Consider the following 27459-nt stretch of genomic DNA (forward strand, 5'->3'; position numbering starts at 1 on the left):
ATCTCAAAGGTAACCTGGATCGGCCCTTATTATGCAGACAGCATCACACCCAGCCCAGCCCGGGTGTGGAAATGCAGCATCAAGGAGCAGGATTCAGTTCAGCTGGTAGAGCTCTTGCTTAGTATGTAGGAAGCCCTGAGTTCTCCAGCAACACACACATATGCAGGTGTGGTGACACAGGCCTGCCATCCCAGCACTTGGGAGGTTGAAGCAGAAGAATCACAAGTTCGAGGTTATCCTCAGCTACACAGTGAGCTGGGGGTCAGCCTGGTCTATGTGAGACCTTATCTGAAAACGAAAACAAAAAGTCTTTGTCTAACTCAGAGGACAATAAACTGTCCCCATGACTTTCTGTGTAGCCAGATGAACTCAAAGAAAAAAAAAGTGCCTGCACAAGGGACATTTCCTCAGCTGTTTGGGAGCACTACACAACTCAGAACGCACACGGTGTCCTTGGACACACTGGCGATGCCTGCCACATGTCTGGCTGGCTCCCCCAGTGAATGGTGAAGTTCAGAGGCAAGCCAGATGTTTCACTCTACGATGCTAACGTTCCAGATCAACACCACTCCCTGACAGAGAGTGTAACTGGGAAGGGTCAGAGCCCTGTAAGGATCAAGCAAACCAAACATGCTGAATATCCATTAAAAATGTCTTGGACTTGGGGCTGGAGAAGAAGGCTCAGCGGTTAGAAGCACTGGCTGCTCCACCTAGAGGACCCTGACTCAATTCCCAGAACCCACATGGCAGCTTTGTCTGTAACTCCAATTTCAGGGGATCTGACACCTTCACACAGACATTCATGCTGGCAAAACATGAACGCACATGAAATAAAAAAAATTTTTGAAATGTCTTGGGCCTGGTTTGGTGGTGCATGCATTCAATCCTGGCATTCAGGAGGCAGAGGCATATGGATCTCTGTGAGTTTGGGGCCAGCCTGGTCTACACTGAGAAACCTTGTCTCAAACAAAGAAAGAAGCATAAAAACAAGGTACTACCCTAATTGAAGGTTCTTTCCTCCCTCCTGTCTGCCCATCTCCTGCACATCACTGCCCCTTCCTTTCCCTTTGGAAAACAATGAGCCTCTCAGTGACATTACTGAACACTGCATAACAAGATGCAATAGGACTAGGAAAAACCCTTATATATTAAGGCTGGACAAGGCAACCCAGTAGGAGGAAAAGGGTCCCAAGAGCAGGCAAGAGTCAGAGACAACCCCCCAGCTCCCACTGTTATTCCATGAAAAGCCCCAAGCTAAACCAGCATAGCGTGTGTGCAGAGGACATAGCTCAGACCCAAGCAGGCTCTGCTTCAGTCTCTGTGAGCCTCACGACCCCCTGCTCAGTTGGTTCTGTGGGTGTGTTCTGGTGTCCTGGACCCTCTGGCTCCTACTATCCTTCCTCTCCTCAAGGTCAGATTTATCTTGCTGATCCTAGGAAAATGTACTCCAATGAACATAAGAATTAGGAAAACAGTTTCCTAAAAGATGACATTAAAAACTTATAGGAACATATAAGGAAAAGATATAGGACGTGAAAGGTCAGATATCTCTCCGGTGCTGGGACATGAACACTCAGATATTTTTACAATGTCAAAGTATCAATAAAGGAATCTAAAAGTCCCAGTTCCCTTAAAAGAAAAGTGCATGCAGAAATTGCCAGAAAGAATTCGAAATTTAGTTCCAATAGGTATTAATCATTACTAATTTGAGAACTTATAAAGAATAGAATTATAACTATAATCCACATAATAAAGGTGACATACACATAACTGATATACACCTGAAAACGATATCTTAGGCATCACAATACATTCAGCTGATTTCATATTATTAAGAACTAATCACAGGAGGCTGGAGAGATGGCTCAGTGGTTAAGAGCACTGGCTGCTCTTCTAGAGGTCCTGGGTTCAATTCCCACCACCCACATGGCAGCTCACAACTGTATAACTCCAGTTCCAGGGGATCTGAACCCTTCACACCAATGCACATAAAATAAAGTTTTTAAAAAAAATCACAGGGATTAAATCTGTTACATTGTAACTGCATGTTTGTTGCTGGCTAGGGCACAGTATAAGAGGTACCTAGCTAAACATTTGACTTGCTATATCAATGCTGTCACTAAAATGTTAATGATTCTTGGAAAATGATTAAAGAGAAATTACTTGAAACTGCTCATGCTTGAATGTATTAGAACTTATCTAAATAAAGATGGCCTAGGCCTGGAGAGATGGCTAGGGGGCTGCTCTTCCAGAGGTCCTGAGTTCAATTCCCAGCAACCACATGGTGGCTCACAACCATCTGTAATGACATCTGGTGCCCTCTTCTGGCCTGCAGGCACACATGCAGACAGAATGCTGTATACATAATAAAAATAATCTTTAAAAAAAAGGGTGCCAGGCAGTGGTGGTGCACACCTTTAATCCCAGGAGGCAGAGGCAGGTGGATCTCTGTGAGTTTGAGGCCAGCCTGGTCTACAGAGCTAGTTCCAGGACAGCTTCCAAAGCCACAGAGAAACCTTGCCTTGAAAAAACAAAAAAAGAAAAATGAAAAGGAAAAGGGTGGCCTGAGCTAGTCAGGGCCATCTATTTGAAAGACAACCGGTGGTCAGCCTCTTCCTCTTCATTCTTTGCTGACTTCACACATCTGGAATGAGGGTAGGTTTTATATCTGGGTTGGTGTCCCAGGCCCACCACTGGGAGCCTAGCCTGCTTACAGAAGGCTAGTTCAAGCTCCATACCTCCATTACTAGTCCTTGCTCCAGGAAGTTTCCACTGTAGTATGTGGAAACCTAGTGCGCTGTGCGCTTTCACTGTCTCTAAGGTCTGTGTTCCAGCAAGCATGGATAATGCATTTGGCAACACTCCCTGCATTGTGGAAAACAACAGAAATCAGGAGATCAAGGTCCAAGCAGGATGGAGACTGTAAACAGGAAGAAGTCACCTCCTGAGGTAGCGGCTGACAAAGGCTATTTTGGAGTCTAGCTTTCAAATCTTAGGCCTACCTCTATATATGAACAGTGAATGACTCAGGCAGAAGATAATTCCAGAATGACACAGGGCCAGTACAAAGCTTGGAACTGGAAACAGCAAAAGGACCCCTGTATTTGCAGGGGCTACATAGGGAGCAATGACCAGAGCCCCCACCAGAGAATCAGATGTAGGGGCCATGAAGATGGCTCAGTGGTTAAGAGCATGGTACTCTACTCCTCTGGCGGAAGACCTGAGTTCTGTTCCCAGCATCCAAATTAGACAGCTCACAAACACCTGTGATTCCAGTTCTAGGGGACCCAGCAGCAACTGTAAGCATGCACTCACATGAGCATACCTACACAGACACAGGCATACCCCTAATTTAAACACTAGGATTGGTGGTGCACACCTTTAGCCCCAGCATTCAGGAGGTAGAGGCAGCAGATCAAAGTTCCAGAATAGCCTGATCTACAGAGAAACCCTGTCTTGAAACACCCCTCCCCCTGGTGGTGGTGGTGGGGAGAAACAATAAAAAAACCTTAAAAGGGGGAAAGGGAGAAAAACCAGATATGAGGAGACATGCCTTGCCTTTAATCCCAGGAAGCAGAGGCAGGAGCTACAGTTCAAGGCCAGCCAGGACCAGAGATGCAGTCCACAATGGGAATTCTGTGGGTGTAGAGTTGCTGTGGATGGAGTGGCCTGAGGCAAGCAGAGCCTGGGGCAGCTGGATCTCAGCCTTGTACCTGACTCCTCCCCCACTCCCTCTGAAGCCCTAGTTGGGAACCCCAAAAGCCATGAGAAGGTGAGCTGTCTATGTTGGTTCTGGGTGCATCCAGTAAGGCCAGGGAGGGGGTCTGCCTAGAACACAGCAAGTCATTTGCTGACTGCCGCCTCCCTCATCTGTAAAACTGGGGCGATAAGGTGATCTTGCCACAGCTGAGGCGGGACTGCCACATAACAGATGCTAGGCACTGGCGTGGAGCCGGATAGGTAACTTTAAAAAGCAGCATGGTAGTTATTCTTAGGATGTAACTGGGTGGAGGCAGACAGACAAACCCTGGAATAACCATATTCAGAGAGCAGCTGCACCTGTAAGAACCCCAGGACGACTTGCCTGAGCCAGTGTGACTGCCCTGCTGTCCTTAACATTCCTACAAAAAAAGCCATTGTCCCACCAACACAGTGGCTTTTAGGTGTTACTTTCACAAAACACCATTTCTTTTAAAAAAAAAAAAAGAAAAATTAGTTTTAAAATTCAGCTCATGGGGCCAGGTATGGTGGCAAGGATCTTGAATCCCAGTACTTAGGCAGAGACAGTTAGATCTAGCTCTGTAGGTTTGAGGTTAGTCTAGGTACCAGACAATGGCAAATGGTACACATACATTCACAGGAAAGAGAAATTTAAAAATCAGGTGATGGGCTCATACAGTAAATGCACTACCACACAAGCCCAAGTGTGATCCTGATCCCTGGAGCACAGATCTCAAGAATTAACCAGGGTCCACTTAGTACACTGCTTAGCATGCTTGAAACTCTGGATTTGGTGTCCTGAATGGAAATATCCTGCAGATGACAAAGAATCTCTCAAGTAGCCCGTTTGATGGCTGTTAAGTCCTGGTTTTCTTTATTGAACATTATCAAGAAATAACCCTAGAAACTATGGGGAGTTGTGACAAACAAAAAAGCAATTTAGCAGAGGGTCTATTTCAGTATATATAGCCCAAGCATTTCTCCTCATAGGGCACAGACCAGACCATAAACTGTCACCCAGTCCTCAGGCCAATTATGACACCCATAGACCAGCCCAAGACAGCCACTCCAGCTGGGAGTTTTGTGGGTCTACACCAGTTGAGCTGGTTAATCATGTCTCTGGAGATTTCCCTAATCAACACCATCCAAGTGGCAGGCACCAGCATTCAAGGGCCCAAACAAACCTGCCTCCTAGCCAAGTGTCTTCATATGAAGTTTACATGGGAGGGACTGAGGAACCAAGCAGAAAAATAAGTCATTCAGTCCATTCTGATGCTTGGATTTATTAAAGGGACAGTGGGCTTATAGTAATACAGATCGACAGATCCCAGGCAGCACAAACAGGAATAGGTAAGTGAAGGACCTACACTGGGCACTAGTCTCCAAGGGCTTACTTCAGCCTATGATTGTCCATGATAGGCACATCAAATATAGGACTGATACGCAGGGGTAGAGCAACATTCAAGGTGAGCAAACCAATGACAAATCACTAATAGTACTGTGTGGACCCAGCCTACTCCAGCCCTGAATACCAGCAGCAGCATGAAAGCTTAGCCACAACCAGTGTTCTCCAATTTTATTAGGGAAACTTCACGAGAACATTTTAGAAAGCCAGTCAACTGTTCTGCTTGGGAGGCATTGGGATGTTTACAGGAAGCAGCTGCTGGCCCTTCCCAGAAGAGGAGATAAATGCAAAACAGATACCTGGTCAAAATTTTTATTTCTACAGACAGGACAAAGGTTTCTGCCACTCAGTATTTCCAGTAAAAGCACACACTATACACCACACTCAAGTCTTATTAAAAAAAAAAAAAAAAAACAGAAAACAGCCCTTGGAACTTGTGGGATTGGGCCGGCGGGAAGCACTGCTAAGGTCTATACTCCAGAGACGTGCCTAAAAAGAAAAAAAGCAAAAAGGTTGATAGTCTTATCTAGCATGAACTACATCTGGCTGAAACTCATTCCTATGACATAACATGGGATACCAGGCAAAATGTCTGGAAACTTCTGATGGTACATCCCGTCAATCATCTAACAGCAGTGATTATTGAATGAATCTTTAGTAAGTTCAAAAGCCTAAAAGTAGCTCCACTGAGAACAGCAAGACATCCTAATAACTGTCCTTACCCAGTACTAACATCTCCATGATTGGGTGAAAGCCAGTAACAGGAAACTCACCTGTTTCAGGTCACTGAAATCAAGCAAATCAGATCAATACACTGGCATCCATGGCTCCCTCAGACCTGTACAAATTAAATAAAGCCCTCATCATACATGAAACAGATCAAGGCTTTCAAAAAAAAGCTGAATTATTCCCGGGGGCCAATGCATCAGACACAACTGGCTGTTAGCTTATGAGATCAACAGGGTCGATCTGATGGGGAAAAAAAGAGATGTCATCAGCTGCATCAGCTAAACAATTCTATACAGGTAGATCTTAAGAGACCCTGTGCCCACTTACCAGTCCTTTCCTACTTCAAAATTCTTCCTCCATTCAAAGCCTGGTCTCAGTTGTCAGCAAACCTAAGACAAAAATGCAGAAAAGCATCAGCTACCTGGACTAAGGGACACAGCACCGGGAGGTGCTGCTCCAGCAGGCATGTCAGACAAACTGGCTTGGTAGAGTAAGATCAACATGGTCGATCTGACGGGGAAAAAAGTTCTGTCATCATACATGCCTGGTCACTTCTGAGTCTAGTCCTGCACGTGCAGGCAGCTAGTTAGAGCTACATCCCTCCTTTGAAAAGCAACCATTATGAAAGCAACGTTTGTTAATTGCTAGGATTTACTTAACTGTCAATTCTCAATTGCCTAGGAAACTTTTCACCTACGGTGTTCTCCCATTGAGACAGTCCTGGCTGGCCTCGAGTCAGTTATCTGTCTGGGGGCTGTGCACGTGTTGCTAACTTGGCTCAGGGCACAAATTCTTCCTGAACAGGCTTGTTGAGAATGACCACAACCACACCACTTTGTAAAGTATTAGGCTGCAATTTTTGAGAGCTCAGATAAGTTGTAAGCTCGTTATAGCACCCTTAGACTATGCTGTGAAAAGCCTGGTGGTGGCGGCAAGTGCCTCCAACCCTAGTATTCAGGTGGATCTGAGTTCCAGGACAGGATGCAAAGCTACAAAGCCCTGATTCTAAAAACAAAAAAGAAATCCCACCTACTTGAAACACAATAATGAGACTCGGACATTCATTATCTACCCACAATGGGCTGAGCCCTCCTGTATCAATCATTAAAAATGTGTTACAGGCAAACTCATAGGAGCATTCTCCCAATCAAGACTGCCTTATGGTTCTTTGAAATTTTTATTTTATGTGCATTGGTGTTTTGCCTTATGTATGTCTGTGTCAGATTCCCCAAGTTACAGTTGTCAGCTATAATGTGGGTGCTGGGATTTGAACTCGGATGACTGCCTTTCAACTAACTCCAGTTGCCCAAAAATAAAGCGACCAGGACTGGGATGTGAATGCACAGGTTGAACTGTAGGAACAGAGGGGCAACCCCCAGAACTGGAGATTAATTACGTTATTGAATGTGCCAAGAGGCATTCTAAAAGCAATCTACATATTTCTCTTGTACATGTCCATTCATTAGGATGCACTAATAGGAAAGGCTCAGAGGAAAGCCACGTGCCTTGCACTAATGAGGGTTCCCCTCCCATCCCCGGCACTGGCAAAACCTATTAGTCCAAGCATCTTACATTTGAACTACAAATTATAGCAAACTTTAAGGCTCTTTAAATGTTCCCACATCAAGTTGGAAGTCAATCCACACCTTGAAAAGATTAAGATGTCTAAGATCGCAGACGTATTCTCTCATCTCCTTGGAGGCCCAAAGGCGACGTCACCTCTGCCTCCAACCCTTGCTCTGTATCGCTTCATCTTGCCAACCTGCAAAATGAAGGCGTCAATCGTCATCTACCCTCGGTTCAGGGAAGAATGCAAACCAAGGCCTTTGGTGCTGGTGTATCAGGACTAACTGGCAAAGTATTTTGAGATCAGCATTGTCGATATGACGGGGAAAAAAGCGAAGTCATCATTTACACCAGCCAAGAGCTCTCCAAGCCCAACCAGAAACCGTCTTTTCCATCTAAATCACTCCCCACTAAGGTCAACCTGGGGCTGGCGCCGGACAAGCCATGCCGTCAGACTATGACCGATTACAGCGACGACAGCATAAACTTGGTAAAAGATGCACAGAAAATTGCACCTCGGGGCCTCAACTCACCATCTGCAAATGACTACCGCGTGGAGGAGACATAACGCGCAAAGAGGACTGCACGGCACCTCAGGAACGAAAGAACGAGAGGGATGGCGGACCTCCCTTATATAGACCAAGGCGACGCCTGCGCCTGCGCACTGGGGCTCAGACGCGCCGCTTCCGGCCGTGCCCGCTATGCCCCCTGGGAAATATAGTCCCCGAGCCGCCCGGCCCCAGCTCGCTAATGGTTGTCCAGCCGGCTTCTAGCCCCTCCCCGTGCTCACTGGGCCTCCGGGGCTGCTCAGCTCCGCGCCATGTCGCGCTTGGCACGCACGAGCCGCCCGCCGCGGCCCCCCTACTCCGGGGCCGGCCGACACCTGCGGCCGCCCGGGGCGCAGTCAGCCCGCCCCCCGCCGCGCCCTCCCCTCTGCCGCGCCCGCGGGAGCCGCCAGTCCAGCCGCCGCCGCGGGGGCTGAGGCGACACCGCCCTTCCGCCCGCCCCGAGGGCGGGGGCGCAGGCGAGCTCGGCCCGGCCTCTCGCTGGCGCCCGCGGCACCGCCTCCTCGTTCCGTGCGGCCTCCTCCTCCTCCGGGCCGCCCACCCGGCTCCTCGCCCCGCCCAGGGGCTGCGGGGACTGGAAACCGAAAGTGCGCGGCGCCGGGCGGGGCCGCGACCTACCAGGGCCGGAGCTGAGCGCTATCCCGGCCAAAGACGCGCCCGAGCCGGTGAGTGGTCTCCGCCCCATCCCGCACCTGCTCCTGCGGCGCCGCGATCGCCCGCTCCCCCGCTCTGCCTCGGGCCAGGTGTCAGGTTAGCTCTGGAGTCCCTGTCTGTCCCGCTCAGCGCCCCCATTACCCCCGGAGTCCCTGTCCCCTCCCGTCAATTTCCTTATAGTTCCCGGAGTCCCTGTCCCCTTCCTTCAGTTCCCCTATAGCCCCCGGAGTCTCTGCCTCCCTCCCTCAGTTCCCATATAGCCCCCAGAGTCCTTGTCCCGTTTCTTCAGCGCTCCCATCACCCATGGGACCGTGTCTCCTTCCCCCAGTTCCCCTACAGTCTCCTGGAGTCCCTGTCCCCTTCCCTCAGTTCCCCTATAGCCCCCGGAGTCTTTGCCTCCTTCCCTAAGTTCTTCTATAGTCCCCAGAGTCCCTGTCCCCTTCCTTCAGCGCCCCCATAATCCTCGGAGTCCCTGTCTGCTCCCTCGGTTCTCCATCATCCCCGGAGTGAGTACCTGTCCTTTTTTCTAAGTGCATCCTCACCTCCATCACTATTAGAATCTTTTTCCACTGTCTTTAGCTTCACCATCACCCTCAGTCCCCAGTATTGTTATCAGTTATCAGCAGCCCCGTTGCCCCTAAATCCCTGCTCCTTCCTTCACCATCACTCCTTAGAGTTCCTGTCTCCTCTCCTCCCCAGCACCCATCACCTCCTGAGTCCCTGGCACTGCCATTGTCACCCTCCCCCTCTCTTAAGCTCACCTGTTACCACCCCGTCACTATCTCCGCCCCCCCCTGCCCCTTCATCTTAGCACCCAGTCACCCCCTAGGAGCCTTCTTCAACATTCCCTCCACTCACCATCAGTAGCTGTCCACTGCATCCCCACAGCCCCCACCCTGCTTGTGATCCCAGCCTCTGGAGCCTCACCATCTCCATTTCTCATCCCTATCATCTGCCACAGCCACCCGATGCCTCTGGCTTCATTCCTTTTGCCTCATTCACCCAGGATCTCAGAACTCCCTGGGCTCTCCCTCCGTGAGTCCTGCCCCACTTATAGAAGCACCCAGATCTCTCCCACTTGCTCTGAGGGATCAGTGGTGTAGTGACTTCTCTGAGGACTTGAAGCAACCCAGCTGCCACCTCTTGCTCCACCTCCTTCATCTCACCCCATAATTACCGCTCTCTAATTTTTACCCCGGCAACAGCTGATCTTCTGCCTGCCCTCCCTGCCTGATTCCCTCAAAACCCAAGACAAAGCATTCCCCTCTCCTATGTGCACCTCCCTTTCTAGCACTTTTTTTCTTCCATTTTTTTTTACACTCCCAAATTGCTGGCATTCTATTTTAGTAGTTTTCAAAATGAAGAAGAAATTTTTCTTCTCAGAAAAATTAAAAAAACAAACACTAACCATTGAGCCTGCAGTGTGAGAACAGGGTTTGGTAAGATGAGAAGACACCACAAAAATATTCCCAGCGGGAAGAAAAGGGACTCTTTTTTTCTGATAAGAATAAAAGCTACCTCTCATACAATGCCAAATCTATTCACAGTTTCCAACTATGAATATTTTAAAACTGTGAGGACAGTCTCAAAAATCCTTTTGCTGAGAACTGAGTCACCAGCCTCACCCCCCTGCACCCACATGATATGCATGAGTTATGTTGAGAAGTTCCCTGAGAGGGGCTTCTTCACCCAGCCTCAGAAATAATCGAGGAAGAAAGGTATGCACTGCTGACTTCTAGCTGGTCCTAGAAACAGCACTAATAGCTCACTTATTTTCAAGCTGTAGGAAACAAGAACCTTTAGACCTCTGTGTCATAAGAATGCCAGGTAGAATGGTGGGTATTAGGGTCTCTATAGTCCACATGGGCCTCAGACTCAGTGGAGACTGGTTTTGAATTTCTGATCTTCTTGCTCCTACTTCTTTCCAAGTGCTCTTAAATTCCCCAGGAACCTCCCAGGGCCGAGATGAGGTGATGGACACACACACTGTTGCTAGTTAGTATGTAGTTTTGAATTTACACACATATACTCCTTTTGCCTAACAATCATTTTGTAAGAAAGGAAACGAAACCTAAGCAATGGATTAAGTAAGTAACTTGGCTGAATGGCAAACCAAACAGTAGTTTGGGAATTAATGACACTCTATCCCCAAGCAGGTACAGGAGAAGTCTAGGAGTGTGGGAAGTCAGATGTCTTGGAATTGCCTTAATTGTGAACTTAGTTTACATCATTGTTGGGAATTCACAAGGTTGAATGCTTGTGCCCATGATTAAAATCTACATTTACTATGTTACTCTTCATTCATAAATCATTAACATGTAGAGGCAGAAAGGCTGGCTTCATGGTGTTTGGGTATTTGCTGTGTTGTGAGGGCACTGGTAACTCTTAGCCTGTGCAATTGCAGATAACTTGAAGTCAGGTGAGTGTGGAAGAGCCCCTGGGATTCAGACATGGATGACAGAAGACCACATCTGGAGGCCAGGCCCAGGCATCCCCCTCCCAGCCACAGAGGTAAGCAGGGTTTCCACCCAGTGAAAGGAGAAGGCCACCTGGGATGGCCTGTGCTTTTCGATTGAGAAGGGCCTCTTGCCAGAAGTGGAGGCGCACGCCTTTAATCCCAGCACTCAGGAGACAGAGACAGGTTGATCTCTGAGTTCAAGGCCAGCCTGGTCTACAGAGTGAGTTCCAGGACAGCCAGGGCAACACAGAGAAACTCTATCTCCAAAACCAAAAAGGAACAGCAACAACAACAAAGAAGGGCCTCCTTAGCTACAGCATGAATGACATGAAAAACAGCCTACCTAGGAGAGCTGTGAATGGTTACTAATAGGAAGCCTGTCATTCCAGCAGATGCAGGCAAGAGGATTGAGAATTTGAGGCCAGCTGAACAGTGAGATAAAGGCCATCCAGAGTTCCACAGTGAAACCTTGTCAGGGCTGAGGCTACGGCGCAGTGGTAGCGTGCTTGCCTTGCTGCCTGCCATGCGTAAGCGTCTTGTTTGGTCCCTGGCACTGTGAGGGTGAGAAAAGGCAAGTGATGGGATATGGGAAACAAAAGGGTTCCTGGTTCGTGGCAGGGCTATCCAATAGAAACCCGGGGCAACTAAAAATGACTTTGTACTCTCTAATAGCATCAATAGGAGATTTAAAAGATAACAGGTAACATCTATTTTTATATCTGTGGCATTTATGTGTGCACAAGTGCCTGTGGAAATCAGAGAACATCTCATGAAAGTTGGTTTTTTCCTTCTACCATGTGGGTCTTGAGGGCTGAACTCAGATCTTCAGGGTTAGTAACAAGTGCCCTTATCTACTGAGCCATCCCAATGACCTTGAATTTTTTTTAAATTTAATGCACATATCCATGGGCCAAAACATTCACATATGTAAAATAGTAATATATTTTTAAAAATTGAGAGGCCAGCTTGGGTTACAGGGTTAAACACTGTCTCAAAAAAAAAAAAAAAAAAAGGACCTAGCCAGGTATGGTGGCATACCTCTTTAATCTCAGCAGTAGGAAGGCAGAGGCAACAAATTCTGTGCATTTTAATCCAGTCTAGTATGTATAATGAATTCCAGGCCAGCCAGGATGACAGAGTGAGAACCCGTATAAAAACAACAAAACAACAACAAAAAATAACCTAAGTGTATTTTGCATCTGATGTAGCAAGATGGTCCATCATCTTAATTATTTCCTGTATTTGTAGCTTTCCTAACTTACTGTCAAATTAAATTCTGCACAGCCAACATTTTGTAAAACTCCACACCACTCTGCTAAGATAAATCAGCTCTGGAATCAGTCTTAGAGGCAAGGCAAGTGACTGTGAATGTGAATGTGCCTAGCAAGGGCAGCCTTGCTCTGCACTGGTTGCTGGCTCCCAGGACCCCAGGGTGCTGCAGCGTACCATCCTCCCTCTCCAGCTTCCTTTGTGAGGAGGGCAATAGATTGGGGGTGGGGGTGGGGTGGCTGATGAAAAGTTTCACTTTTCAGTTTCCTAAGTCAAAGTTTAGGTTTCATTTTCCTACAAGGAAACTGGACATGCATGTTTCGTTTTCTGTACAATCTGTCCATTAGCCACAAAAATAAAAACAAAAAAAAAATCTTGGAAGAGGGAAGTGCTGCCTTCCTCCTTTCCATTCAAGTTTCATTTCCTGTTGCTGGGCAAAGGTCAGGTATTGTTTCCTTCATGGTTTTTTATTCCACTTGTTCTTGTAGCCTATGAGAATTGTTCAGTAGTGTACTGACAGAAGCCACAGGATAGTCCTAAGGATAGCTGCATGTGTTTTATTAATTTTCTTGTGTTAAAATAAATTTCCCATGTTTATGTCTACATGAAACGTTGAGGAAACATTGGCAATATTTACCTGACATTTTAAAGTTACTTTTATTTATTTATTTTATTTAACATTTATTTATTTCATGTGCATTAGTGTTTTGCCTGTATGTGTGTCTGTGTGAGGGTGCCAGATCCTCTAGAATTGGAGTTACAGAAAGTTGTGAGCTGCCATGTGGGTGCTGGGAATTGAACCCAGGTAGGCTCTCAGGAAGAACAGCCAGTACTCATAATCATTGAGCCAATCACTCCAGACCTTTCCTCACATTTTATAAACATTTTATCTCTAGCAGCCAGATGGCTGAGAAGCCAAGAAATTACACAAGGTTCCACAGTGAGGAAGTGGTCAAGCTAGGCTGCTCTCTGTTATGTTCTTATTTGTTTTGTATTGGCCAGAGACTAGAACCCTTTGAAAGTTGGGTCTCAGCATGGGGCATGAAATAAGATACTTTAAGTACATTTATCAGGTATTCAGCAGGTCCTCATTCAGTTTCTCTTGTTTCTTTCAGGAAAACGGTATTTTTATAATCTATACAGCAGTAGTAATCATCCTTTCTTATAGCATTGGGATGGAACTCAGGACTTCATGCATTCAGGGCCAGTGTATTATCACTGCCTATATCCCATAGCCCCCTACCTGAGTGTATTACCACTGCCTATATCCTACAGCCCCCCCCCACCAGAGTCTTACCATGTAACTCAAACTAGCTTCTAAGAAACTGTGTCCAAGTTGGCCTTGAACTCATCATCTTCCTGCTTTAGTCTCTGGGAATACCATATATGAACCACCACATCTGACTCTGTAGTTCTTTTATTTAAGACTAAACTGGGTGTAGTGGTGCATGTCTTTTATCCTAGCACTTGGGAGGCAGAGATAGGTGGATCTCTCTGAGTTTGAAGCCAGCCTGGTCTGAATAACAAGTTCCAGGCCAGCCAGGGCAACACAGTTGTCAGGGTCCAAATGAGTGGCTCTGTTTCATCTTGACTTAAGATCAGAGAGTTCAAATCTACTCTTGTTCTTTCAAGATTAAACAATAGAATGTTTGGCCTAAGGTGTAGCTAATGGGATGTTTTACCTAAACAACAGGATATTTGGTTTAGGGTGTAGTTACTTGATTTGGGGTACTGAGAAGGTAATTATGTTTGCTTGTTCTTTGTATCATGGAGTCTTTTGCCCTTCCATTTTGACTGGAGTATATAAGGATCTTGTGTAATAAATTTGGGGCCTTTTCCAGTATTCAGTGGATGCCCTCCCCACTCTGTCTCTTGTCTCTAGTTTGTTCTTTCCTCAATCCACACTCTCCTTTCAAGCACAGACAGAACAAGCCAGCTGGACTGAACACATAGTGAGACTCTGTCTCAGAAGACGGCAACAGCAAAGACTATTTTTCAACTATACACACAGAGACTGTCTGTCTGTCTGTCTGTCTGTGTTATGTGTACATGTGTGCAGGTGCTTGCAGAGGCCAGAGGCATTGAATCCCCATGGAGCTAGAGTTACAGCAGTTTTGTACTACTCTGTGGTTGCTAGGAACTGAACTTGGGAAGAGCCGTGTGTGCTCTTAACTGCTGGGTCATCCTTCCCTCAGTCCTTGCCAAGAAACTTTCTAAATCTCTCCAAGCAAAATCTGAGCTTCACATTTGTTTTGGAGGATAGAAGTATGTTTGTTATTTTCTTACTGGCCTTCCTCACTCCTTGACTTTTTGCTTACCCAATATCCCCATTGTTGTTTAGGTCCTGTAGATGGAGAAGTACCACCAAGAGCTAGAAATCAAACCAGTAACCCAGCAGCAAGTGCACTCCGTGGCGGAACCAACCATCCTGGAAGGCATCCTCAGGCCAGCAACCATCCTGTTCCTTTCCGGCAGAGAGAAGAGAGATTTAGGGCTATGGGCAGGAACCCACATCAGGGAAGAAGAAACCAGGAGGGGCATGCCAGTGATGAAGCTGGAGACCAGAGACAAAGCCAGAATGATACCAGGAGGAGAAATGACAACCAGGAAGGTAGGAACCACAGACCACCATGGTCCAATGATAACTTCCAGCAGTGGCGGAGCCCACACCAGAAGTCAGCAGAACAGCCACAGCAGACAAAGAGACTGGGCTACAAGTTTCTGGAGAGTCTTCTGCAAAAAGAGCCCTCTGAGGTAGCCATCACACTTGCCACAAGTATAGGGCTCAAGGAGCTGCTTTCCTATTCTTCCATGAAACCCAGCTTCCTTGAGCTGATCTGCCAAGTTCTCCGAAAGGCTTGTAGCTCCAGGATAGACCGTCAGAGCATCCTGCATGTGCTGGGCATCTTGAACAACTCAAAGTTCCTCAGAGTCTGCCTGCCAGCTTATGTAGTGGGAATGATTACTGAGCCCATCCCTGACATTCGAAACCAGTATCCCGAACACATAAGCAATATCATCTCTCTTCTCCAGGACCTTGTCAGTGTCTTCCCCGCCAGCTCTGTGCAGGAAACTTCCATGCTCATATCTCTCCTGCCAGCCTCTCTTAATGCTTTAAGAGCCTCTGGAGTTGACATAGAAGAGGAGACAGAGAAGAATCTGGAAAAGGTGCAGACCATTGTTGAACATCTGCAGGAAAAGAGGCGAGAGGGCACTTTGAAAGTGGACACTTACACTCTAGTGCAGACTGAGGCAGAAGGCCAGGTTGAGAGCTACCGGGACATGCCCATCTACCCAACGTACAATGAAGTGCACTTGGATGAGAGGCCCTTCCTTCGCCCCAACATCATTTCTGGGAAATACGAGAGCACTGCTGTTTACCTAGACACTCACTTCCGCCTCCTTCGAGAGGATTTTGTCAGGCCCCTTCGAGAAGGCATTTTGGAGCTTCTACAAAGCTTTGAGGACCAGGGTCTGAGGAAGAGGAAGTTTGATGACATCCGAATCTATTTTGATGCCAGAATTATCACCCCCATGTGCTCAGCATCAGGCATTGTGTACAAAGTGCAGTTTGACACAAAACCACTGAAGTTTGTTCGTTGGCAGAATTCCAAGCGACTACTCTATGGGTCATTAGTGTGCATGTCCAAGGACAACTTTGAGACGTTTCTTTTTGCCACTGTTTCAAACCGGGAGCATGAAGATCTCTGCCGAGGAATTGTCCAGCTGTGCTTCAACGAGCAGAGCCAGCAGCTGCTCGCAGATGTCCAGCCCTCAGACTCTTTCCTCATGGTAGAGACAACAGCCTACTTTGAGGCTTACAGACACGTCCTAGAAGGACTCCAGGAGGTCCAGGAGGAAGATGTCCCCTTCCAGAGGAATATTGTGGAGTGTGACTCCCATGTAGAGGAGCCAAGGTACTTGCTAATGGGTGGCAGATATGATTTCACCCCCCTAATGGAGAACCCCTCAGCCACTGGGGAGTGCCTGAGGGGTGCCAGGGTCTTTCGCCGTACTCGAGTTAATGTCTTAGACTTCAGCCAGTGGCCCTCAAAAGAGACCCTGAAGTTGGATGACTCACAGATGGAAGCCTTACAATTTGCTCTCACAAGGGAGCTGGCTATCATCCAAGGACCTCCTGGGACAGGTAAGAGACCCTTTGAGCTGGTGACATCAGGCAGGCAAGGGAGATTGTGCTCTAGGTTTCTAGAATGCCTAATTTAGAAATAGTTTCCTGAAATGCAATGAATATTGTTTATGACATAGCCACTCAATGACTCCCAGTGGAGACCATAGGCAAGCATAGTGATGTATCAAAATCTCACGGTCAAAGAAAGGTGCATCTTCTCTTCATAAGGTTTGTTGGGTTATGCTGTTTTAAATTAAGTAGTATTGAATATATAACCGTAGCGATATGCCAAGTACCATTCGACCTGCTTTACATATGTTAGCTCATTGTATCATCACAGCAGCCCTACTGGGTAAATAAAATCAACTTGCAAATGGAAAAACTAAGTCAAAAGTTAAACTGCCTCTTACTTAAGAGTTGTGGGGGTGTTTTGAAGCTCACACAGGTGAGTGGACTTGGGACTGGGACCTGGACTTGGGCAGCCTGTATGGAGAGTCCTAGGTCCTCTCTGCTGCACTCACACCTGACTCTCCACATGGTACTCTGATCCTATCCTGTTCTGTAGTCTTGTGTTCATGTATACATTTTTATTTACCAACAAACATGAGACCATGCTTGTATATGATGACTTATGGGTAACATTCTTTGAGCATATTTATGCTAATGGATGTGCAAAGACTGCTAAATTAACTCCCCAAGAACACATGCAAGGCTGGGTGCCCAACACTCAGGAGGCAGAGGCAGGCAGATCTCTGTGAGTTTGAGGCCAGTGTGGTTCACAGAGTGAGTTCCAGGACAACCAGAACTGTTGAGCAATCCCGTCTCAAAAAAAACAAAAACAAAAACACAACAACAACAAAAAAAGCCAACAAAACAGAAACAGGTCTTTAAAGTAGTAATGAAGTAAGGGCAATTCATGATTTAAAAAAATAATGAGGTCAGGCATGGTAGCTCACAACTTTAATCCCAGCAGCACTCTGGAGAGACTCTGAGAGTTTGATCTCTATGAACCTGGTCTACATAGTGAGTTCCCTAACAGCCAGGGCTGTTTCCAAAAGAAAAAAAAAGAAAAAAAAGCACAAAGTAGGCCTGGTAATTCCAGCGCTTGGGAGGAAAAAGCAAGAGGATCAGGATTTTATGGCTTTTCTGTTACTACGAAGTTCAAGGCCAGCTGGAGAAACTTCCCTGCCCCGAAGAACAAAACATTCATGAAGCAGAATAGAAAGTTTGCCCGTCCTTCCTTCCTCCCTTCCTCCCTCCCTTTATTTCTCAGGACAGGGTTTCTCTGTGTAGCCCTAGCTATCCTGGAACTTGATCTGTAGACCAGGCTGGCCTCAAACTCAGAAATTTGCTTGCCTCTGCCTCCTGAATGCTGGGATTAAACTCGTGCACCGCCACTGCCCAGGGGAAAGTTGTTTCCTTCTAATAAATGCAGCTGTGATGGAAGTCTGTGCAGAATGTAGGGAGGGGGAGAGGAGGTGCCTGGTCATGCTCATCTTTGGTTTCCCTTCCTTTCCAGTGTTTTCAGGCCAATCTACATGATACCAGTGTTTGTTCATCTGAGATGTTAAGTTTTCTGGCTCATTAATTTTAGTATTATCTTTTAAGAAATAACAGCTCACATTTTTACAAGTCCCTGCCTCCTTACACCCCAGTCCCTTCCTTAAGCAAATGACATAGCCATTTTCCTGTGTATCCTTCCAGGGACTGTCCTTGAGTCTTCAGCAGCTGCTGTACACTGTTCTGTAGTCACTTTGTTCCTGTGTCATGGAAATGTTTCCCTATTACAGTATGATGTGTTCATGGTGACTCCAGAACAGTCCTCACAGACTCCATTGTATCAGCAGATCATAGGCCGTTTGACAAGTTCCCACTCTGTGTGTCCAGAAGAGACATCTATAGCTGTGTCAAGAACAATATCCATTTGTAATTGTATTTATTTATTTATTTACTTGTTTATTTTTTTGGTTTTTGTCATTTAAGACAGGAACTCACAGCCTGGGATTAGTGACCTTTAATCCCAGCACTCTGAAGGCAGAGGCAGGTACATCTCTGTGAGTTCAAGACAAGCCTGGTCTACAAGAGCTTGTTCCAGGACAGGCTCCAAAGTAATACAGAGAAATTCTGGCTTGAAAAAAACAAAAAAAAAAACAAAAACAAAAAGACAGGAATTTACTTACTGACTTACTGTATTGTCTTGATTGGCTTGGAACTCACAATGTAGACCACACTGGCCTCAGACTCACAGAGATCCACCTGCTTCTGCTTCCTGGACGTTGGGATTAAAAGCATGTGCCACCATGCCTGGCTTAGAATTTTTTAAATGTGTTTGATTGTTTTGCCTGCATTTAAATTTACCATATGGCTAAAAGAGCCAAAAGAGGGCTTTAGATGCTTTGCAACTGAAGTTATAGATGGTGATGATCTGCCATGTTGGTGCTAGGAACTGAACCCAGGTCCTCTGTCAGAGTAACAAGTGCTCACAGCAGCTGAGCCATCATCTGGTTCCCATTTATGGTGTTAACAGGGACGATATTGTCAGTTGTTTTCTGGCAATATAATCACAATGATTAATTTGTGTTCCTTCAGTTAAGAAGTAAATGAAAAGTGGTTCACAGCTGCCTGCAGCTCCAGTTCTAGAGGACCCAATGCCCTCTTGGCCTCTGAAGTCAACTCACATTCATGCAATGCCTGCACACAGACACACATAAATAAAAATGCATCTTTAAAAAATGAATAAAAAAAATAAGGAAAGCTTGGCAAGGTGGCATATGCCTTTAATTTCAGCATTTGGAAAGCAAAGGCAGGTGACTTTCTGTGAGTTCAAGGTATGGAGGAAGAGAAATAAATAAAGCCATATCTGAAGTAGTGATTTAGAGCTGTAAACCTCAGCACTCAGGAGGCTGAGGTAAGAGTTACCTAGAGCTTGAAGTGAGCCTAGCTATGTTATTAATTCTCATCCAGTTTAGGCTATAGAGCAAGATCCTGTCTTAAAAACTAAAAGAGTGGTGGTGATGGCACACCTTTAATCCCAGCACTCAGGAGGCAGAGGCAGGCGGATCTCTGTGAGTTTGAGGCCAGCCTGGTCTACAGAGTGAGTTCCAGGACAGCCAGGGCTGTTATGCAGAGAAACCCTGTCTTGAAACACAACAAAACAAAGAACATCAAGTATCTTGTCTTTAATTTCCCAGCTGTTTGCATCTGCACCTGTGGGCTTCTTCATGTCCCTTCTGTGCTGTCTCTGGTGATGTCCTCAGTGACCTGGGCACTGTCTGTGTGTGACGCGTGTGCTGCAAGCAGAGTTTTTCCCATTATCACTTGATTGCGAGCACTTCAGCCCCATGTCAGTAATCACTTCAAGCCCAGTGAACATTCGAACTCCCTACAGACACACAGAGGAACAAAGAGAGCTATGTGGGGGTAAAAACCCCAAAAGTATCTCCTGCAAGGGGAAGGAAGCATGGAGGAAGAGTTAAATGCTGAATGTCCAAGATTCTTCTTCCTGCTGATGTCTCCCCTGTATGTCACAAGCCTGCAGGGGAAGCAGGGAGAAGTTTGTCTGTCCTCCCCCAACAACTCCATTACCTACTTCCTGTCATTTTCTGCCTCACACATCTCTCTTGTCCACTTATCTAAGCTCTCCTACTGGGGAAGACCTTGGCCTTCATTCACTGATAAGATTGGGAGCCTGCTCATACAGGCACTGTTTGTTTGCCTGCTCTTCCCCAGAGAAGGCTTCCAAGCCTCAGTGTGAGTCCAGAATCTAAAGTGTTTTGCTGGTTTTGAGTTTCTCCTTTGCAACACCCCTGATTTTACAGTGGTTTAGATGGTTGTCATCTTTCTCCTCCGTTAGTGTGGAAGGCTCGAGAAGATAGAAGTCCTGTTTCTTTCTCTTGATGTACCTACATGGGTCTGATGTCTGCTAAAGAACCCTGTACATACTAGTTTAAGAAAATAAAAGGAAGAAACTGCTATGTTGAAATCACAATTTTCCTGTCACGCCCTCAGTCTTCTTGGAGCTTTGCAGGACATTGACTACTTTAGCCTGACACAGTGTAGAAATTTGGACTTAATTTATGGCCAACTGCTAATGACTTTATTGAGACTGATGATGAAGTATTTGAGTTTTTCCCCTCATCACAAACCCAAGTGTACCATAGTCTACAAAGCCATATAAAGAATTTGCCACAGGGGCTACAGAGATGGCTTAGTAGTTAAGAGCACTGGCTGCTCTTTCAGAGGATCCTAGTTTGATTCTCAGTACCCACATGGCAGCTTACAACTGTCTGTAACTCCAGTTCCAGGGGATCTGATAGTCTCACACAGACATATATACAGGCAAAACACCAATGGACAAAAAATTTAAAAAATTTGCCACATAAGAGTCATGCATAGTGACAGACACTATCTGTTATCCCAGTAGGGGCAGGAGCAGGTAGATCTCTGAGTTTGGGGCCAGCCTGGTCTACATAGCAGTTTCCAAGCCAGCCAGGGCTACATAGTGAGATCCTGTCACAATAAGATCAGGAACAATATGGATGTCATTAGTCAGTGGCTTCCTGGACTAGCACAATACTCCTCTGATCTCTGTACTCAGGGCCTAGTGGCAGGAAGATCAGGAGTTCAGAGCCAGCCTTAGCCACATAGTAAGCTTGAGATTAGTCAAGGCTGTATGAGACCCTGTCTTTAAAATAAGAAAGGAAAAGGAAAACAGGGAGCTGGCTAAAAGTTCCTAAAAGGCAGGTGTTGTGAGTCTCTGTGTCCTGACAGGGAACTATCGCCAAGATACATTAATGAGAAAAGCAAACAAAACACTGAAAAGAGGGGCTGCTGAAGTGATTCAGTGGTTAAGAGCACTGATTGTTATTCCAGAGGATCTGAGATCAATTCCCAGCACCCATGTGGTAGCTCAAATCCATCTGTAGTGGAATCTGATGCCCTCAGGGAGACAGAGTGCTCATATAGAAAAAAGAAGGGATGGAGGGAGAGAGGGAGGGAGGGGCGGGCCCCTGGAGAGGAGCAGTGTTTCTGTGTGGGCTTGGGGATACTGTCTAGACAGTCACACAGGAGTCGTAACATGAACTACTCCAGTAAAACCTTGTGTTTTCACAACTCTCCAGTAGACTCATTGGTGCTACTTACATTTCAAACCATCTCAATGTATTTTTTAAAAGAATTTTTTAAAAATTAGCTCCCAGCACTTGGGAGTCAGAGGCAGGCAGATCTCCAAGTTTGAGGCCAGCCTGGTCTATAGAGAAAGATAGTTCATCTCTACCTTCTAGGACAGCCAGGGCTACACAGAGAAACCCTGTCTTGAAAAACAAATAAAAAAAGACAACAAAAATGTTGAGCCAGTGCTGTGGCACATGCCTGCAAATCTACTGTGTGGAAGACGGAGTGAGGAGGGGCAAGAGCTCAAGGCCAGGTGGGCACGGAAATGGCACCCAAAACAACAACAAATGGAATTTAATTATTTTTTTTGGTCAGGCATTAATGTTTAATCCCAGTACTCGGGAGGCAGAGGCAGGCCTGGTCTACAGAGTGAGTTCCAGGACAGGCTCCAAAGCTACAGAGAGACCCTGTCTTGAAAAAAAACAAAGAAAAAACGAGGTCTAAATTTTGAGACTGGCATCCTGTGATATCAGGGAGACAGAGTCTGGTCCAGCTAAGGCAGGAAGATGGGATGGCAGCCGTTATCTATATAGCCCCCATCTTGTAAGTCAGTGAAGTATACAGCACATAGACAGGAGTCAGCGTGGGAAGGGGAAGGCGAGGTGTTCTGTGTGTTGTTTAACTGGAATATGACCACTTGTGCCTTGTGTCTTTGTTATTAGAGTTAAAAGTGAAAGAACTTCACATCAGAATTTTTCATCTAGGCTAAGCATGTAATTTAGATAGATTGCATGCATGGCTGGCATGCACAGAGCCAGCACCAAATAACCAAAAGGTAGTGGTTCGCATCTGTAATCCTAGCTTTTGAAAGGTAGGGGCAGAAGGGTCAGGAATTCACGGTTATCTTCTATTACATGGTGAGTTCCTGGCTACTCTGGGCAACATGAGGCCTGTTTCAAAAAAAGAAAAAAAAATTATTTTATTCTTTTATCATGTAGCTTTTATGCATTATAAAAGTCTCTTTTTTGTCTTCCAATGCATTTTTGTGGAAGAGGAAGAATAATTATTTTAAAAGACAGTCTCACTGTAAAGGCCAGACTAACCTTGAATTCACAGCAGTCCTACCTGCCTCTACCTTCCAAGTTGGGATTACAAGTTGGTGCCAACACATCTGGCTAATGAGAATGTTTTTAAGCAGATAATGGACTGTTATTTGAAATTTTGTGTCTGTCTTTTCTCCATATAAGCAAATTTCAGATGAATATGTTTAATAAGATTTGAAATACCCCGTCTTATCCACTTTTAAGTTAATGGATAAAAATATTAAACTGGAAAAAAAATGTATGTTTTGTAACTTGTCTTGTTTTTACTTTCTAGGCAAAACTTACGTGGGTCTAAAAATTGTCCAGGCCCTTCTGACCAACGAGTCTGTTTGGCAAATTAGTGCCCAGAAGTTCCCCATCTTGGTTGTATGTTATACTAATCATGCTTTGGACCAGTTTCTAGAAGGTAATAAATGTCTCCAGACAAGGCCCTAGACTCCATCTCCAACACCACACGTGCACAGTAGACACGCACGCACAGAGGCACGCACACACCCACACGCAAACTGTCAGCAACTTCAGTGGTTTTCTTGTCTTTGTCCATAGTCCTTACCCTGACATGAAAGCCTGACTGATCTTTCCTACTCTGCTGTGAGCTCTGTCTGTCTTTCTGCTTCCCAACCCCAGGGGCACCAGTCACCTTCAGTCCTTGAATTCTTCTCCCTTGGCTATCCCCATCAGGGGATAGCCTACTCATAACAATCCCCTTCTGACCTCCCACCTCAGCTTGAGCGCATCTAGCCCAGCTTGTATCAACTCATTCTTCAAGCTTTGCATGACTCAAGTACACTTGCTCTGCTGCCCCCAAGTGATGGCCCTTTCTCTGTTTGTTTGCTTTCTTTCTTTCTTTCTTTCTTTCTTTCTTTCTTTCTTTCTTTCTATCTATCTTGATTTTTTTGAAGATTAATTTATGTGTTTGGGTGTTTGCCTGCATGTGTGTCTGTATAGCACATGAATGCCTAATGCTGTCAGAGACTAAAAGAGGGTATCCAATACCCTGAAACTGCAGTTGTGGTTGTGAGCTGCTGTGTTGCTGTGTTGGTGCTGAAAATCAAACCCAGGTCCTTTAGAGGAGCAGCTAATGATCCTAACTGATGAGTCCTCTCTGAAGCCCCCCCAGAATTTTTTTTTCTTCCTATACTATGGACTATAAACATTAAGGGCTGGAGAGATTCTTCCTGTATTTACACACATATTAATCACTCAGAAAATACTCATCAGGAACTGGAGAGACAGCTGAGTGGTTTAGAGTGCCTGGTGTTCTGCCAGAGGACCCACGTTCAGTTCCCAACACCCACATTGAACACCTTTCAATCTTCCTATGATACCAGGGGATCAGACATCCTCTGTGTCTGTCCTCCATGAGCCCCTGGCAACACAGTCATATAGACATGTACATACAAAATGAATCTTTTTAGTGCGATTTGCCCCAATGAATAAATAAGAGTGCACTCTTCCTTTTGTTGAAACATTGCTCTATATTTCTCTGTGTTTTTTCCACCTACATAAACTCCTATAGACTGCCCAGCAGCCAGCTCAGGGCCTTTCCATGCATTTACAGCAGCAGGTCCTTCCATTTGGAGCTGTGGATGTTGGAGTAAGTGGTTTAATAAGCCTGGGTGTGAAACAGGAAGGAAAGTCAAAAGCTGAGTCTCCATCATATAAGCAGCCATTCCCTGTGTGGAATGGGCCCCGTGTCTTGTCTGTTTGCTTCTGCTGGACAGTGCTCGGTGCTGCAGAGACGGCTCTCATTTATCCAGACTGTAACCTCACATTGCTACTGTCTGTAGTTCTTACACAGGCCAGCACCAGTTCAGTGCCTTACGATCTGCTCCTGCTCTACAGCATCAATTGTTTAGGGCCAAGAGCTCTCTCTCCCTCTGTCTTAAGTCCATGGCATTACTCTTTTTTGTGTGATGTTTGTTTGCTTGCTTGCTTGTTTGTGACAGAGTTCCTCTCTATGTGGCCCTGGCTGCCTGGAACTTACTCTGTAGACCAGGCTGGCAACGAGATCCGCCTGCCTCTGGCTCACTAATGCTGGAATTAAAGGCGTGTGCCACCACTGCTAGGCTGTGGCATTGCACTTTTCTGCTTGGCAGCCCACATTTTATTAGTAGCCTTCTCACACAAAGTGGGGTGAATGTCCTCCAAGCACAAGTTTGTTTCCTAAGGGACCAATTGAGATAAGATCCTAGACTCACACAGCTCTCATCTGAGCAAAGTCCTGGGACACTACATGTTGCTTTGCAGGCATTTACAGGTGTCAGAAGACCAGCATTGTGCGAGTGGGTGGAAGGAGCAGCAGTGACGCCCTGAAGCAGTTCACCCTGAGGGAGCTGAGGAACAAGCGGGAATTCCGCCGCAACCTCCCCATGCACCTGCGAAGGGCCTACATGAGTGTAAGTCCCAGTACTGGGATAGCTGAGGGGCTCAAGGGACCCACCTACCATCACAGCTGCTTTCTGGCAGGCTTCTCACCCTCTAATAGACCGAGCTTTCTTCTGGCATCTTGTTCTGCTAATCTTTTGGTGCCTAAGTCAAAGAGTGATAAAGTTACCCTTTTGTCTCTACCAGGACCTTCATTCCACTTCCCCTAAACTACCTACAACGCACCCTACTGTGAAGTCTCTTTGTTTGGTTTTTAAGATAGATTTTCTCTATACTCCTAGATGTCCTGGAACTCATTTTGTAGACCAGGGTGGCCTCAAAGGCAGAGGTTTGCCTGCCTCTGCCTCCCTACTGCTGGGATTAAAGGCATGCACCTTGGGAAGTGTCTTTTTATCTGAGCAGGGTGCCCAGACAAAATCCTAACTGGATACAGTGGTACAGACCTTTATTCCCAACTCTGATGGAAACTGAGTCAGGAGGGCATGATTAAACCAAGTTTGTGACCAGCCTGAGCAATGTAGCAAGAACCTGTCTCTTCAACAAGGGAAGAAAAAAATCCTAGGTCTTATTATCATGGAGGAAAAGAGGCTTAAAGTCTGAGCCAGAGCATCTCAAGCCTGTTTTCCACTGTGTCCTTTGCTTATCCTGCTCACTGCCTTTTCAGCCCTTGAGAAACTGGTTTGTTGACTGGTGTGTTTATTTATCACTTATTCCTGCTTTTCCTTTCTTAACTTTATTTTCTCTCAGGGCAGAGGCTATCTTTGGGAGAGAATGTTTCTTCATCACCTCTTTCTTTCTGTTCTTGACAGATTGTGACAGAAATGAAGGAGTCGGAGCAAGAACTTCAGGAAGGGGCCAAGACCTTGGAATGCACTATGCGTGGTGTCCTTCGGGAGCAACACCTGGAGAAGTACATCTCTCCCCAGCACTGGGACAGCCTCATGAATGGACCTATGCAGGTAGGGATGCCCGAAGGATGCTCAGCACATGGAGGCAGTTCCACCAGAAGCCCTGGCCCAGAGCCTTATCTGTCTATAGGTCTGATGCTGCTGGTGAACAGCTTCCTCTTGTGATGAGAAGCAGTTGAAGGTCGTGGTCAGGAACCAGGCTCTGCAGTCCACCCAGCTGGGTTTGAACTTGGATAGACTTTGCTTTGGAATAGTTACTTGATTTTATGTGCCTAGTTATTCTGCCACAAAATGGGGATAATAACATTAAGTTGGAGTTTGGGGTTTGCTTAGTAGAAGAGTACTTAACTAATGAGAGCAAGGTCCTGTAATAATTGGCCCCTAGTACTTGCACACATGCACACACACATACATACACTAAAAATAGTAGCATTAAGTTGAGCACTATCAAACTGCTAGCACTAGTAAAACACTTAGCACTTAGAAAAACATGGCAATAACAGTATCTACAGTGGCAGACGCTGGGCTCCCAGAAGCAGAGACAAGAGGATCACTGTAGGTTCTGGGCCAGCATGGAGTAAGTCACAGTTCTAAGGATGCACCTTGAAATAGAAATGTTTTACTGACCAACTTCATTGTTAGAGGATTACTATTTGGACAAACAACTTAATTTTTGTAAACCTGTTTGCAGTTTGTGTTTGGGACTGTTTGCTTTATTTATTTATTTATTTATTTATTTATTTATTTATTTTTGAGATAGGGTCTCTCTATGTAGACCAGGCTGATCTCAAACTCACAAGAGATCCTGCTGTCTCTGCCTCTCAAGTTCTGTGATTAAAAGCATGTTTTGTTTTTGTTTAATTTTACTTTTATGTGCATGGATGTTTTGCCTGCATGTATGTCTATGCACCACCTTTATGCCTTGTGCCCACAGAGCAGAAGAAGGTACTATCCCCTAGAATCGGAGTTAGAAACAGTTGTGAGCACTATATGGATGCTGGCTGGAAATTGAACTCTGGTCCCCTGGAAAATCTACCTGTGCTCTTACCTGCTGAATTGTCTCTCTGGCCTGTTTGCTTGGTTTTTGAGACAGTCTCATATATCCCAGGTTGGCCTTGCATTCATATGTAACCCATGACCATGATGACCTGGAATTCCTAATTCTCCCACTCTCATCTCCCAGATGTTGGAATATAGGCTTATGACACCATGCCCAGTTATAAGTGTCATATGAAAGAAAATCATAATCAGAAGTATAGTTCATCTCAAAGATGTGGGAGTTGACAGGCGTGGGGCATATACTGAATATGGGGTTTGTGCCAGTGAGATCCCAAGTAAGCCAATGTGTAATTACACTGCCAGCCTTCAGAGGGCCCTGCTAGGAGTCACAAAGACCTTCTCTGTAAGGTGGCTGGCCTTGTCTCACAGGGCTGGTGGGAACAGTGGGACAGA

At 45.9% G+C, this 27459-nt stretch overlaps 1 protein-coding gene and 3 non-coding genes across 6 annotated transcripts in view; 1 reads left to right on the forward strand and 3 right to left on the reverse strand.

The window, feature by feature from the left end:
- Positions 1-6041: 6041 nt before the first annotated feature.
- LOC127225487 (small nucleolar SNORD12/SNORD106) lies at positions 6042-6133 on the reverse strand. Its single transcript, XR_007834790.1, has one exon. It is a non-coding gene; the product is annotated as a small nucleolar SNORD12/SNORD106 (small nucleolar RNA).
- Positions 6134-6313: 180 nt separating this feature from the next.
- On the reverse strand, positions 6314-6402 carry LOC127225484 (small nucleolar SNORD12/SNORD106). Its single transcript, XR_007834789.1, has one exon. It is a non-coding gene; the product is annotated as a small nucleolar SNORD12/SNORD106 (small nucleolar RNA).
- A 1283-nt stretch (positions 6403-7685) lies between these two features.
- LOC127225480 (small nucleolar SNORD12/SNORD106) lies at positions 7686-7775 on the reverse strand. The gene has a single exon (XR_007834788.1). It is a non-coding gene; the product is annotated as a small nucleolar SNORD12/SNORD106 (small nucleolar RNA).
- Positions 7776-8503: 728 nt separating this feature from the next.
- Znfx1 (zinc finger NFX1-type containing 1) overlaps positions 8504-27459 on the forward strand; it is a 29997-nt gene continuing 11041 nt past the window's right edge. Inside the window, exons 1-6 of one of the 3 annotated variants that reach the window (XM_051185930.1) lie at positions 8504-8651; positions 11045-11151; positions 14709-16514; positions 22986-23117; positions 24962-25110; positions 25909-26058. In XM_051185930.1, the coding sequence (XP_051041887.1) occupies positions 11091-11151; positions 14709-16514; positions 22986-23117; positions 24962-25110; positions 25909-26058 (2298 nt within the window). In that variant the 5' untranslated portion in view covers positions 8504-8651; positions 11045-11090. Of the gene's footprint in view, positions 8737-9127; positions 9147-11044; positions 11152-14708; positions 16515-22985; positions 23118-24961; positions 25111-25908; positions 26059-27459 lie in introns of those variants that run through there. The other 2 variants (XM_051185937.1, XM_051185946.1) reach the window with 2 other exon arrangements.

The sequence above is a fragment of the Phodopus roborovskii genome, unplaced genomic scaffold, assembly GCF_943737965.1.
Source record: "Phodopus roborovskii unplaced genomic scaffold, PHOROB, whole genome shotgun sequence".
NCBI lineage: Eukaryota > Metazoa > Chordata > Mammalia > Rodentia > Cricetidae > Phodopus > Phodopus roborovskii.